We start from the raw sequence: 14,151 nt of genomic DNA, 5'->3' as shown, positions 1-14,151 counted from the left end.
CAGTGGTGGTAGATGACAGAACAAGAAGCAGTGGTCCTGAGTTGCAGTGAGGCAGGTCTAGGTTGGATATTAGGAAACACTCTTTCACTAGGAGGGTGGTGAAGCACTGGAAAGGGTTACCTAGGGAGGTGGTGGAATCTCCATCCTTAAAGGTTTTTAAGGCCCAGCTTGACAAAGTCCTGGCTGGGATGACTTAGTTGGTGTTCGCAAAAAGAAAAGGAGTACTAGTGGCACCTTAGAGACTAACCAATTTATTTGAGCATAAGCTTTCGTGAGCTACAGCTCACTTCATTGGATGCATTGAGTGGAAAATACAAAATCTCCTCTGTATTTTCCACTGAATGCATCCGATGAAGTGAGCTGTAGCTCACAAAAGCTTATGCTCAAATAAATTGGTTAGTCTCTAAGGTGCAACTAGTACTCCTTTTCTTTTTGCAAATACAGACTAACACGGCTGCTACTCTGAAACCTGTCATTAGTTGGTGTTGATGTTGGTCCTGCTTTGAGCAGGGGATTGGACTAGATGATCTTCTGAGGTCTCTTCCAACCCTAATATTCTATGATTCTGGCCCGCGGGATTGCCAGCCCCATGGCGCAGTAGGGCTAAGGCAGGCTTGCTGCCTGCCCTGGCCCCGCGCCGCTCCTGGAAGCGGCCGGCACCACGTCCCTGCAGCCTCTGGGAGAGGGGGAGCAGAGGGCTCCGCGCTCTGCCCTCGCCTGCAGGTACCTCCCCTGAAGCTCCCATTGGCTGGGAATGGGGAACCGGGGCAAAGGCAAAGCAAACTGCTATTCAATAGGCATTACACAACCGCCCATGGCTTGGCTTAGTCATTCCCCAGATCAGAATAAATGAAAAGAAATAACCCTGTAAGATTAGAAACTGCCTCACCCTTTAAAGTACAGGCCTGGATTTGAGAGTTTAAAGACTATTCCTTGTATATTAACTTCCTACTTGTCACCACACCTACTGACACCACCTGAGTAGGCAGTTTAATGGTTATATGAAAGCAAGCAAACACATGGTAAAGAAATTGTGGAAGCCCTGAATTGCTGGACTCGTCTCTCTGTTTGAATGAGGATGTTACGTGGCAATTGACTTACCTATTCCACATGCCGAAGCTGTATTTCTTCTTCATCTATTTGATGTGCAGGGTGAGGGCAGGTAAGAAATGTAACCTTTGTTTTGATTTTCTCAGCAAATAAAACATACTTTTCAGATGTCATAGTAACATGAACATATTTAGCCTTTAGATTAGAAACGCTGATATTTAATTGTTTTGGTTTTGGAGTAAAATATATTGGTTAGATGCACAAGATTATTTTCAAGTGAGTATAGAGTTCAACATGTAAAAACAAAATGAGTAATTGTATCTTAGTGCCACTTTGTATAAACTTCTTGTGTAAGGACTATACATTAGCAATTACAGTTGTTAATTGTGATTATCTTTTTGCAGCAATAACACATATGATAAATAAGAAGGTTTTCAAAATCTATGAATTTTATAAGTGTATGATTTGGCATTTACTATTACAAACCAGTCAATTTCATTTGACAGTCCTCTCATCCAGCTTAAGAACAAGCCTTTATAATCATAAGCCAACTGCTCCCAGGGCCTCTCGTAAACAAACAGCCGAGGGTTGTTATTGGTCTGTAATATTGCACCTCTAAGCTCTGGGAGGAAAAACACCTGCATTTTGTGTTTTCAAAAAAATCTAAATATTCTTATTAATATCAATGGATATCTCAGCAATCTCAAGGTTTCCCAGAGATCTTGATGTCTTTCACATGTTGGGTTTGATAAATACATACTTATACAGCACCTTTCATCACTAGATCTCTCAAAGAACTTTACTTTATCCCTGTTTTTACAGAAGGGGAAACTGAGGGGCAGGGAGGGCAATGAGCTGTTCAAGATCAGCAGAAGAGCTGGTAATTGAACCTAGGTCTCCTGAGTCCTAGTCTAGTGCCCAACCCACTAGGCTAAACTGCCTCTCATTAGCCCAGTACTGTATAATATAAAAATACCAACACTAACACAATATTATGACTTTAGGGTTTGTCTACACAATTAATTTGTTTACGGCAAGCTGGGGTGTGAATCTGCCCACCACTAGCCTGCTGCAGACTAACTGTCCATGTGGACCCTGCTGACAGGCATTAACCATTTGTTAATGTGCTTTGATCTACTTCCATTTTAAAGAAAGCTAGATCAATGTACAATAACAAACTGTTAATGTGTGTTGGAAGGTACCATCCACGGGGACAGTAAGTCCGTGGCAGGCTAGTGTGGGGTAGATACACACGCCAGCTTGCCGTGAACTAAATGTTTGTGCACATAAGCCCTTAAGGAAAGATAAAGGCACATCAGAAATTCCCTTTAGAAATGCAGACGTTTCTTTGTGCGCCAGCAGTATTAAAACAAAACTATTGCACCTCTTGGCTGTACACGTGAAAAGAGACACCTGGGGAGGTTTAAAAAACTTAATTACCCTTCCTCAAAAATGTGGGTGTGGGCATGTTCAGTATGCAGGTGAGAGCGCGCCTTATCTTTGTTTTTTCTCATTGTATTTAATAAAATTTAAATCCTGATGCACTATGAACTACATTGGAGAAATGGTGTTGACAAGTTTCAGAGCCATGTCCAAAGCAAGCAGGTTAAGGGTTCGCTGTGCTTGTCAGCATTTAGAGCCAAATAATTGACACTGACTAGCTCTCACATGTCGACATTCCTCACATAATGAAGTCTCAGGTGTAGAGCAACCTACCAAAGAAGGTCCTGAGAGTCTCACCAGCCTGTAGCATTAATCTGACTGTATTAATCATGTTTGCACAATTCCAGTAGTCTCAGTGTAGCTACTACAAGGCTTTTCAAATATTTTCGGTGCTACTTATTAGCAAACATGGATGTGATCTTAAACAGATATCCTCTGCCACGGAATCTGATGAGTCTTAGATCTCGGTCTGGTGACTGTGGTGGCACACAGCAAAGTGCTTGCCTGAGCAAGTCTGAGCGCTGGCTACAGGACACGTAGGCACGAATAAAGTTAAGCAATAAGTGGTAGTGCTCTGCACTGAATGATAGGAACTCTCAGGCCCAGTTCCTGCCTGCTCCCATACAACTGTGATGATGATGTTTATAAGAAGACATACAATCGTATGTATTTGTTTTGGGGTAGCAGCTAGATACCCCAGGGACGACTGGCACCCTCTTGTGTTAGGCACTGCACTGAAAAGTATGCCTTTCCCCCAAAGAGCTTACAGTCTGCATTGCCCATGACAGCCCGTGTCGACAGCCTGGGGCTAGCAGGGTTCACGCTAGTGCTCTTAACAATGGCGGTGTAGACAGCGCTCTGAAGTTACACCTTGGGCTGGAGCTCGGGCTCTGAGGCCTAGGGAAGAGGTGGCCTTCAAAGCCTGACCCACCGCCTGAGCTACACCTTCAAACCACTCTCTACACAGCATTTTTAGAGCACTAGCGTGATCCCCTGCAACCCAAGTCTGCCAACCTGGGCTGGGAGGCTCGATGCCGCGGCTGGGCAGACATACCCTAAGGCACCAGATCTGCAAAGTTGCGCACACATACTTCCTTTAACACAGGCGCAAGTCTTTGTACACTCAGCATCTGAGTACGTAATGCGTATCTTCCTTGGTAGACTATTCTGAGATCTATAGAAGAAACGCACCTTAGAAAAGCTATTAATTAATTATTATTATTTAATTAAACTGGGTGAAAAAGACAAGATGGAGAGGAGATGGGTTAAGGCCAATACTCATCCTGGTAATGAGGCACTTAGCTATGAATTCCCCTCTAGGCCGTACTCCAACTATAGGCAGACACAACTTGGTAGCGGCATTGCAGCATTCTCCTTAGCAGCCTGATCCAAAGCCCACTGAGGGCAATGACTTCAATAGGTGTTAGACCAGGGCCTGTGATAGACTGAGCTTTTCTCTGGGGTCACACCCAGGCTGTTCCAGAGTCTCTTTCACTTTCAAAGTCCTCTCCCTGCTTGGGAACTTTACTCCAGCCTTTCTGAGTTCATAGCTGTGGGGGTCTCCCACTGAAGGGGATGTTCAGTCACTGAGTTTCCTTATAAAAGTCTGGTTTATACATGATAGTCTGGCACCCTAGGCTGCAGTGATCAGCTTGTCTTGGGTCTGAAAAGTCCTTGTGGGTGGGGGAGACTTGTCAGCTGTTTCTTCTTAGCCACTCTGCAAGAGTCAGCTGCTTCTGAGGCGCAGCGGCTTTCTTCCTGGTTGCCACCCCTTCCTGTGGCAAGCTCTCTTTTGAAGCCTCCTCCCCAAGCTTTGCAGGTGTGCCCGTTTGGTACTGGTTGAGCCCAGAGGAGTGCGTTAGCCTTCTCCTGATTGGGATGGAGGCATGCTCCATCACACACCCCACCCCTCAAGATGGAAAAGGGCTTCTGGTTCAGAATGTCCACCTCTCCAGGTTCCCTCTTAAAAAAAAATCACCATTGGTGTGGTCTTTCCCTGCATGCTGTTGCACTCTGATCCTGTACGGCTGGAGTGTGAGCTACCACTGCATTATACGAGGGTTCCAGTCCTTCAGGTATTCAACCAACTTAAAGGGGCATGATCAGTGACCAATGAGAAGGAACTCCCCAGCTGGTAGAACCTGAAAGACTCTATGGCTCACTTAATTGCCAGTGCCTCTTTCTCAATAACCGAATAGGTCCTCTTCCTGGGGAACAATTTTCTACTTAAATCCAGAACTGGGTGCTCCTTGCCTGCACAGTCCTTGAAAGCACAGCATCCAAGCTCCATCCGAGCCTCCACATGGAATATAAATTCTCAGGAAAAGTTGGGTTTAAAAAGGATGGGTGCCTGACAAAGGCATGTCTTCAAGGTATTAAAAACCTTCTCGCAGTCTGTATCCCATCAGATCATCCGGGGGTTAGCTCCCTCTATAAGGTCTGTTAGGGGAGCCACAATAAGAGTGAAGTTAAGGGTAAATTTCTGCTAATATCTGGCAAGGCCCAGGAAGTGCCTCAAGTGCCTTTTAGTTTTGGGGACTGGGCATGTTTTTATCGATTACTGGCTTCATGAGTCCATCCCCTATGTCGTAACCTAGAAAGGTCCCCTCCATAATTGTTAATATACTTCACTATAGGAAGCTGGTCTCACAGCCTAACCCTACAATCCTAATACTGCCTTCATACGTAGTAGGGGCTCTTCCCCCATGGAGCTATAGAAAATGATATAATCCATGTAGGCTGTGGCATAATGCTAGTGGGCTGAGAACTTTATTCATAAGCTGCTGAACGTTTGCCACAGGCCTATGCAGTTCAAATGGCATGGTCTTGAAATTACAGTGTCCAGAGGGGGTTGAAAAGGCGATAAGGGGGATAAGGGAATTTGTCAATATCCCTTCATGAGCTTGATTGTACTAAGTTATCCCAGAGGTCCCAACTACTCCAGTGGCTTATCTCTCATGACATTAGAATAGCATGGAATTTCAAAATGCAGTTAACTTTATAGGAAACAATGCAAAAACTAATCAAACTGTCAGGTTGGGGGACCAGAATTATGGGGCTCCTCCACTCACTTTTGGACTATTCAACTACCCCCTGTCACACTGTCTAAGGTGGCTCATGACTGTGAGTGACAACCACAGGGCAGACTGACAAAAAAAGAAACAAAAAACAAAAAAAACAACAAACTGGTGGTGTGTTGTATCATTAAATTTCACCAAGCCTGTAACAAATGTGAACTCCTGGATCACTGTAACAATCTCTCCATGGAGTCACAGACAGTCGCCTTAGCCTGTCCAGGCTATCTTGTGACCCAGACAAACTGGACTTAGTGATAAACGGTCACTTACATCAAAAATCACCACATTCAGGTTGAGACCATTCAAGAGACCAGTTACTTATTCCAAATCAGTTGGTACAATCCTACACCAAAGAGAACACCTGTAGCTAATCCAGTAATAAACTATCTAAAGGTTTATTAACTAGGAAAAAGAAGTAAGTGAGTTATTTACAGGTTAAAGCAAACAAACACACACACCAATGAGTTACCATCTAAATCCTAAGGAGTCTGGTTGCACCTTAAAGACTAACAGATTTATTTGGGCATAAGCTTTCATGGGTAAAAAAACACTTCTGCCATGCATCTAAAGAAGTGGTTTTTTACCCACGAAAGCTTATGCCCAAATAAATCTGTTAGTCTTTAAGGTGCCACAGGACTCCTTGTTGTTTTTGTGGATACAGACTAACATGGCTACCCCTGATACTTGACATCTAAATCCTAGGAGTGACAGAGCTGTAGTGACCCGTCAATTCAAAGTGTCTTTCAGGGCAGACTCAAGAGGCAGCCCCTGGGGAATCTCTGGCTTCAGTTTAGCATTTCTAGCCCTTCGGAGTTTAAATAGCCCAAAAGACACAGTTTCTTCTTGTCAGGGATTTTTATTCCCTTCCCTCAGGGTTTAATGGGGGGGCGGCAGAATCAACAAAGTCTTTTGCACTCTGATGTGCCACAGTGGTTTGTCTGGTGTCTATGGCTCTTCTTTTGTTGGGCAGAAGATCAAACCTCCTTTGGCAAACTAGTATTTCACACTTGGGAATGCTTCTCTCCTGACTGGCAGTTTACAGTAACAGAGCAAACACTTAAATATTATTTTATAACAAGGGATGTAGGTATTACAAGTGAGATTAATGCATGCAGCAATTTACAAGCCTTTCATAGAGTCTACACACAAACTATATTCTTATAAGACTAATACTTATTTTAAGCAAAACTAACATACAGGTGACCTGGTCTGGTCTCCAGCCACAAGGTTGTCTGTTCTTAGCAAATGCCTGCAGCTTTGGCATGAGTCAAATGCCAGCGTCATGTCCCCATTTTTAAGATTGCCTGTAGTTCTTCCCAGACTATGTCCCACATTTTCTGCAGTAGGTTAGGGTTCTCCCTAGCTTGTTCTCCAGATGTGGTTTCCAGGTAGTGTTTCACTAGCTGGGTTTTTCCAGATATTGAGGAGAACACATGAGTGAAGTTCTCAGTTTCTTGGGAGAGTTGTGCTCTCTGATCAGGAGGGAGTCCCACACCTTCTACCACAGGTATCAACCCCTGGCAGATATGAACCTGAGGGCCTAATTCAGGTCTCACAGGGAAAGGAGTCATCAGCAAAGCTTCCCAAGTTTTCCAGGGCTTGATAAGACTCACGTGGTAGATTCTGATCTCTTTTCTTCTACCTGGTAACCAGATTTCATAATTGACCAGTCTTGCTTGTCTAGCTACCTCAAAAGGATCCTGCCAACAGGCCATTAATTTAGACTTAGCTGACAGTAACAATAATAGGACTCAGTCTCCCAGCTGGGAAGTACTCAGCCATGCCCCTCAGTTATAACCTTGTTCTTCTCTTTGTTGTGCCTTCTGTAGATTTTCACTAGCAAATAAACCCAGCTGCTTAAGATATTCCCTTAGGCGAATAATATACTGAGTCACATTGACAGCATTGTGTCCTGTTCCTCCCAGCCTCATGTAGAAAATCTTAAGATTCCTTGAGGTGCATGGCCATACAATAGTTCAAAGGAGGAGAATCCCATAGAGGCCTGTGGGACCTCTCTTGCAGGACTAAGAGTAGTGGAAGCAATTGGTCCCAATGCTTGAGCCAGATTTGGTTAAGCACTTTAGCATTTCTTTTAGACTTTTGTTAAATCTCTCTGTGAGACCACCTGTCTGTGAATGGCATAGAGAAGTTCTCAAAGATTTGCTCTTCAAAAGAGAGCACAGCTCTTGCACAGCCTGCGAAGTATAGCTGGTCCCTGGGTTGGTTAATATCTCATGAGGGCACTCCACAAATGAAAAAAGTTTCATAAGTTCTGGTGCAATCGCGGTTGCCTTTGCTGTGTGAAGGGGAAGAGCCTCCAGATACCAGGTCACATAGTCAACAACTACCAAGATGTACTGGTACCTGGAGGCACTCTTCTCTAGGAACCTGACTATGTCCATCCCTATTCTCTCAAAGGGTGTCTCCATCAGTGGCAAAAGAACTAGGGGAGCCTTTGGAGTACTGCTGCCGATGGACAATTGGCAGGCTGGCAGGAGGAGCAGTATTTCCTCACTTCCTGATGGAGGCCAGGATAGAAGTTGGCCATTATCCACGACAGTGTCTTCTGCCACCCCTAATGCCCAGCACAAGGGATGTCATGTGCAAGCTGCATCACTGGTTGGCAGTATTTGTGTGGCACTGGTAGTTGTGTCCTCATCTCCCCAGACTGTTGGTCTTGCTTAATGCCATATAGGTACTCCTTCTTGAGCACAAAATGGGGGTAGTGCTCCAGGCACTGAGATTCCGTCAGTTCTCCATTTACAGAGGTCAGTTGCTTGTGGGAGCAGCTGTATGTGGGGTCATCCCTCCGTGCCTGAACAAAGTTTCCTGCCTGCAGTAGGGGCCCTAGGTCCAGGGTGGATATCTTCCCCTTCTCCACCTCCGGCCTTGGTTGCGTTGCTCTCGAGGTATCCTCTCCCAGGTCTGCTGGGCCCTCAAGTCCTGCATCTTACATGCAATGGGATCGGTCCCAGTCCATAATCCTCTGGCTGGTGAGCTCATCCATGATTTGCTGAAAAAAAGGCCAGTCTCATCCCACTATTATTGAGTAGGCCTCTTCTCCAGCCAGAGCCGCAGGTATGGTTTCTGAGTGAGTGCCCACAGTCAATTGTAACCGGTGGCTGAGGTAGGCTTTTCCATCACCATGCATGGACTCTATGCAGATTGTCTCTCTTGGGGTGCCATCTTCCCCAGCCAGGGACGCAGGAACTACTGTCTGGCTGCACCCAAAGCTTAGGAGTCCTTACACTCTCTTCCCTTATACCCAGACCAGCATTATCAATCTGTGGGGAGTTTTCTTATGGGTGCGCATCTCCATGGTCCAGTCCTGGGCGCATTCACACTCCACAGGGGACATTCTTCCCTTAGATGTCCCTGCTGCCCACATGAGTCGCAGGTCACTGGGCTGGCTTCAGAGGCATCTGTCAGAGGTTGATTTGGTTCTGGGATGGTGAGAGAGCCTCTATCTTAGGATCCTGTTTCAGTCAACTGGGGTATAAGACGCACATTCAGGTGAGGCCCCACCCTAACCCCACCTCATTGTGCTCCTGGGCCACTCCATGATGAGAAGGTGGCCCGGCCTTCCTGGACCTAATTGGTGTGATTTATGTGGCCTCTTGTGAGCTGCAGTTAGAGGCTTAGTGTCTGTGTCCCGTGCCTCCCTTTGGTCAGTCCTATGGGCTGTTCAGGGTCTGGGAAATTCTGCATCTAGGGACCCTTTGACCACTAAGAAATTTTCCATCTGTCACACAGTGTCTGACAGAGACCCAAGGCTGCATCATCCATTCTCGACTTTTCGCTGGTAGTAGCCATATAAATTGTTGAGTTAGAATAAACTTGGCAACCTGGGCCCTAGACCACTGTTCAGAGCGAACCCACTGTCCACAATGTTCCTTCAGGCATTGGGCTACTACACAAGGTCTAGTGCTTTGGGATACATTTCTGACCTACATCGCTGGTGATGCATCTCTTCATTAATAGTAAATAGTCTAGAATAACAACTCTCACTTGCTTGTTGTCCTTGGTCTGCTCTTGGTCCAATAGGCTGACTGTGCCTGCCCCCTCAAACATGACACCAACATCAAAGTCCAGTGCTCAAGGGGCCACTGAGTGGCTTGGGCTACCCTCCCAAAGGTTGTTACAAATGCTTCAAGGGTCATCATTCAGTAACTAGGGTTGTGCCCACTCGCACCTCAATTGAATTTGGCTCACAATCTCTTCATCAGCAGATCCAGGCATGACAAAGGAAGCAATTAATATTGCTGTCGGACAGAAGTGCTGAAGTATGCTCACTGTGTGGCATGACCTTGTACTGATATATAGAGAGCATGATTTATGAGGGCTCTGATATGTCCATCCTAGATGGGGAGGCGCTCAGGTGCCACAATGGTGATGGGCACAGTGTACAGAATATATAAGAACATAAGAATGGCCATAAAGGGTTGACCAATGGTCCATATGGCCCAGTATCCTGTCTTCTGACAGTGGCCAATGCCAGGGGCTTCAGAGGGTATGAACAGAACAGCTATATACATAGAGCTAGAGGAAGTGGAAAGATGATGGCCAGAAGTTTGAGAGTACTGTGATGTTGGCTCCAGGCCGAGGCTCTCATCCTGGTGCTGCAACTAAAGCTGGGTTCCCATGATGGCCCCAGCAGTACAGATGATGAAGGGAAAAGGAGGGAAATGAGTGACCCGAAGGGATGGAACTGGATGGAACTGGTGATGGGGTCTTGCTGATGGGGAAAAAGGCAGAGAAGTTTATTGTCTCTAATCTGATTAATAACGACCTGCCATCCCCTGTTTTCAGGTACAGAAGAACAATGTCCTGCATTTACAGGTCTCAGTATAAGCAGTGCTTTGACTGGCACAAACTTGAAAGTGAAGCTAATGCTGTACACAAGACAAAACCAGAACTGTGCTGAAACTCTCAGTTCAGCTGGCTCCAGGTATCTGAATGTGACCAAGAAAACTACCCTCATTGTGCATGGGTACAGACCCACAGGTTCTCCCCCAGTCTGGATACAACAAGCAGTACATCTCTTGCTCTCTGTGGAAGACATGAACATAATCATTGTAGATTGGAACCGCGGGGCTACGACTCTGCTCTATCACAGGGCTTCTAGCAACACTAAGAAAGTTGCTGAATTCTTGAAGACACTTATAGACCAAATGTTGGTAAGTTAGATGTTCATAATAATTGTGATGGTGTTAACGGAGTAAAGGAAGTATTGTAATACAGCAGGATCTTAGGGATAGCAAATTGTTCTTTAAAGAGATGCATTAATTACTGTAAACTCAAATATACGCAGTGCCAAAATCTTTACTTTGGCTTTGCATGTTAGCATTTTACAGCTTTGTTCAGTTTAAACTTGGAGTACCAATTTTTTTTAAAAGCCTCTAATCTGAGGTACATACATTTCAAGTGCCCCAGAAATCAGATTTGCAGGTGCACATTTGAACACACAAACTAGGCAGCTGGATGTCTAACAGGAGACTGGCATGCACCAGTTGGAGTTTGGGGGCACCTCCACACTGTTCTCTAAACTCGAATTCCCAAAAGTTAGGTGCCTAAAGTTGGACAATTAAAAGTACAGATTTGGTCGCAGCCACTTCAAAAATGTGTCACTGAGAGTATACTTGAGTTCAATTCACATCCAGGGATTAATGGTTTTAAATGTGAAGCTACCAACTTGAATGGCAGAGGAAATATGAATGAGATTATTGTAAGGACTGTATAACACTGAATTACATGCACTTAAGTGGTCTCTCCCTGTAAAGAGGGGTGCTGAATGGTCTGTGCAGATCAGGATGTAAAGGTGTTCCACTGAGCTACACTCCCCCTGCAAATAGGAGATAGCCTCATACAGGTAACGATGACACTGATGACTCATTCAAGCTTATGCACACCCAACAGGCTCCGTGTCCTCTCATTACCCACATAATGATTATCACCTTCTGACCTCGGAGCAATCTTTTTCTGATGAAACATCAGGGTTCCAACAGATAAAGTGAAAAAAAGTGAATGAAAATATGGTTTTATTTTGTTTAAGGTGTTAAATGTTATTTTACATTCTTATTTTGACCAAATATTATACGATTGTTCAAGTCTTATTGATTTCACTTGGCTGTTAACTGGTGACTGGGAACACTGGTGTGATTGAAGAACATGTGTCAAAAGTGTACAGGGCAGGACATTTTTATGGAGGACCAGACTAACGTGAGCACTTGTGACATATTGCACAGATTAGTTAACAGCTTCAGGGAGGCCATGGGCTGCAGCAACTTGCATTAGGATATTTTAATTAGCAAATACATTTCTGAAACCACATGCTGGCAATTTGGGGTTTATTATTAATTATTGGTATTGCCACAGCAGCCACACACACTAGACACTGTTCCGTGCATAATTGCTGTCCCAGGAAAACACAGTGACAGCCCGGAAATGTTTAGCTATCAGATTCACATCACCAAAGGGTGTTGAGCATGAGATACCTCAGTGGACAAAAGGAGGCTCATTTCAGTGGAATTTGCCTTGGGCATTATGTCTCAAAAGACACCTCCATTTGGGGAAAAGAGAAGAACTGGCAGGTAAAATTAGGACGGGCTATTTACGTTATCCCTGGAACCAGCTGGATGGCCTTTTCCTGCTCTTGATGTTTCTTATGTGCTTAACATTTCTGTAACCTATGATCATGGACATTTTTAAATCACAGGCCGACGGAGCATCACTTGACTCTGTTTATATGATAGGAATTAGTCTTGGAGCGCATATCTCTGGGTTTGTGGGACAGCTGTATAATGGCAAACTTGGGAGAATAACAGGTAAGCCTCTTTCTCAATCCCTGCTCCTGCCTTGGGCAAATCACTTCAGCTCTCTGCCTCCATTTACCCAAACACTGAATAATACTTTCTGTCCTGAGCTCCAGGAGAACTGCATAGATTAGTTAGTTAGTGAGTGCCAGTCCTGTGTTCTGAACACATGGAGCACTACATCACTGATAGGCCTTATGCAACAGTGTCAGGTGCAAAAACCCTACATGGAGATGTAGTTATTTCTGCTAACTAACCCTCCGAACAGACATGGTGAGCCCTGTCAGCCACATGCCAGGAACATAAGCTGCCTTGGGGCCTCTCTGAGGAAGAAGGAACTCCGAGTAGGGACAGCAGGGTCTTGAGGGGGAGCCCTAGGAACCTATGCTAAGGAAGAGGCTCAGACTGAGGCTTATATTTTGTACTTCACCAGGAGGGAGGGAAAACCCTGTAACAGTTTGTGTGTTCTCAGATGCTAACCCAGTGTGTGAGTGTGCTGTATCCGGGGTGGAGTGGGGACTGCCCATTCACAGGGATATAGAGAATCATTTAAATAGCACCACATTACAGTCATGCCATAATAATCATTTTGCATTTCAGGTCTTGACCCAGCAGGCCCCTTATTTAATGGGAAACCCCCTGAGGAAAGGTTAGATCCTACAGATGCCCAATTTGTTGATGTCATTCATTCTGATATTGATGGTAATATTTCATTTCTTCCTTCTCTGTGTTTCATTAGATGGAAACCCAGGAACTAAACTGGTGCAGGAGTGAGAAGGCTACTGTGAGGCAATGCCTGGGCTCCTCTCTCATTGGCTGGAACACTGTGCCTGCAGGGGGCAGTGATCTAACTCAGATCACAGGGTTATGCCCAGGCTGCGTGGGGGTGGCAGGGTGGGTCCCATTCTGCACAGGTCAGAAAATGGGTCACTATTCACCCCAGAGCTATTTCTGCTGCATTACTGGTTTAACAGGACGTATCTCAACAGCCAAACCCAGAGGACTCAGTGACATGGGTGGTGCCGAGCTTCACAGCCCCCAAGGGAACACTGGCCGTTCCTAGGTCTGCACAAGGTGCACGTGTGCTGCTATAGACCTGCATGGGATACAGCTTGCTTTGCTGGCCGGGGGAGAGGCATTATGGCCCCTGGAGAGGGAGGGCAGAGCAGTCCTTGTGTTCCACTAAGTGCAAGGATTTCAGCTGTGAGCTGGCAAAGGGAGAGCACCCCCATGTGCATAGCACCTCAGAGCCAGCTCTGCCTGGCTGTGGGAGCGCTGCTGCTCGCAGTGGTCACAGATCACTAAGGAACTGGAGCCAGGAATTAAAATAGCAAAAGCTAATCACACCAACTTGAAAAGCTGAACCGTTTCATTCCCTTGGACATAGTGTTAATAACATAAAACTCCATGGCTGCTTGTAACCTGCCCTGTGGTCCTCAGCTGGGAGGCATTACACAGCTTTGCATAACGCTGCCTGCCTTTATTATTCTCCTTGGGCCAAGAATACTTTCATCAGGTGAATCTGTATCCTTGGCATCATCCTGGATTCTGAACCTTTCTTCCCACACTGTTTCCCAATCACCCCATCACCATTTGGTAATTGCCCCCCCGCAGTTCCTCCTCTGCTGAAACCCACACCCATATGTTTGACTTCTCTGACCTAGACTACTGTATCGCTCTCCTCCATGGCACTCAAGACCCACCTGCCAGACTCCAGCAGCATATGCTAATGGCTGTGGCTCCCCTTAACAAAGCAGCATCACCCTGTT

General features: G+C 45.6%; 1 protein-coding gene across 1 annotated transcript in view; it reads left to right on the top strand.

The window, feature by feature from the left end:
• Positions 1–1,110: 1,110 nt before the first annotated feature.
• The window catches only part of LIPH (lipase H), a 28,042-nt gene continuing 15,001 nt past the window's right edge, over positions 1,111–14,151 (top strand). The window contains exons 1-4 of the mRNA XM_073358905.1: positions 1,111–1,162; positions 10,380–10,747; positions 12,286–12,394; positions 12,983–13,084. Coding sequence (XP_073215006.1) covers positions 1,111–1,162; positions 10,380–10,747; positions 12,286–12,394; positions 12,983–13,084 — 631 coding nt within the window. The remainder of the gene's footprint in view (positions 1,163–10,379; positions 10,748–12,285; positions 12,395–12,982; positions 13,085–14,151) is intronic.

Source organism: Lepidochelys kempii, chromosome 9 (genome assembly GCF_965140265.1).
Source record: "Lepidochelys kempii isolate rLepKem1 chromosome 9, rLepKem1.hap2, whole genome shotgun sequence".
NCBI classification, from domain to species: domain Eukaryota; kingdom Metazoa; phylum Chordata; order Testudines; family Cheloniidae; genus Lepidochelys; species Lepidochelys kempii.
This window is presented reverse-complemented; position numbering and strand designations above follow the sequence as displayed.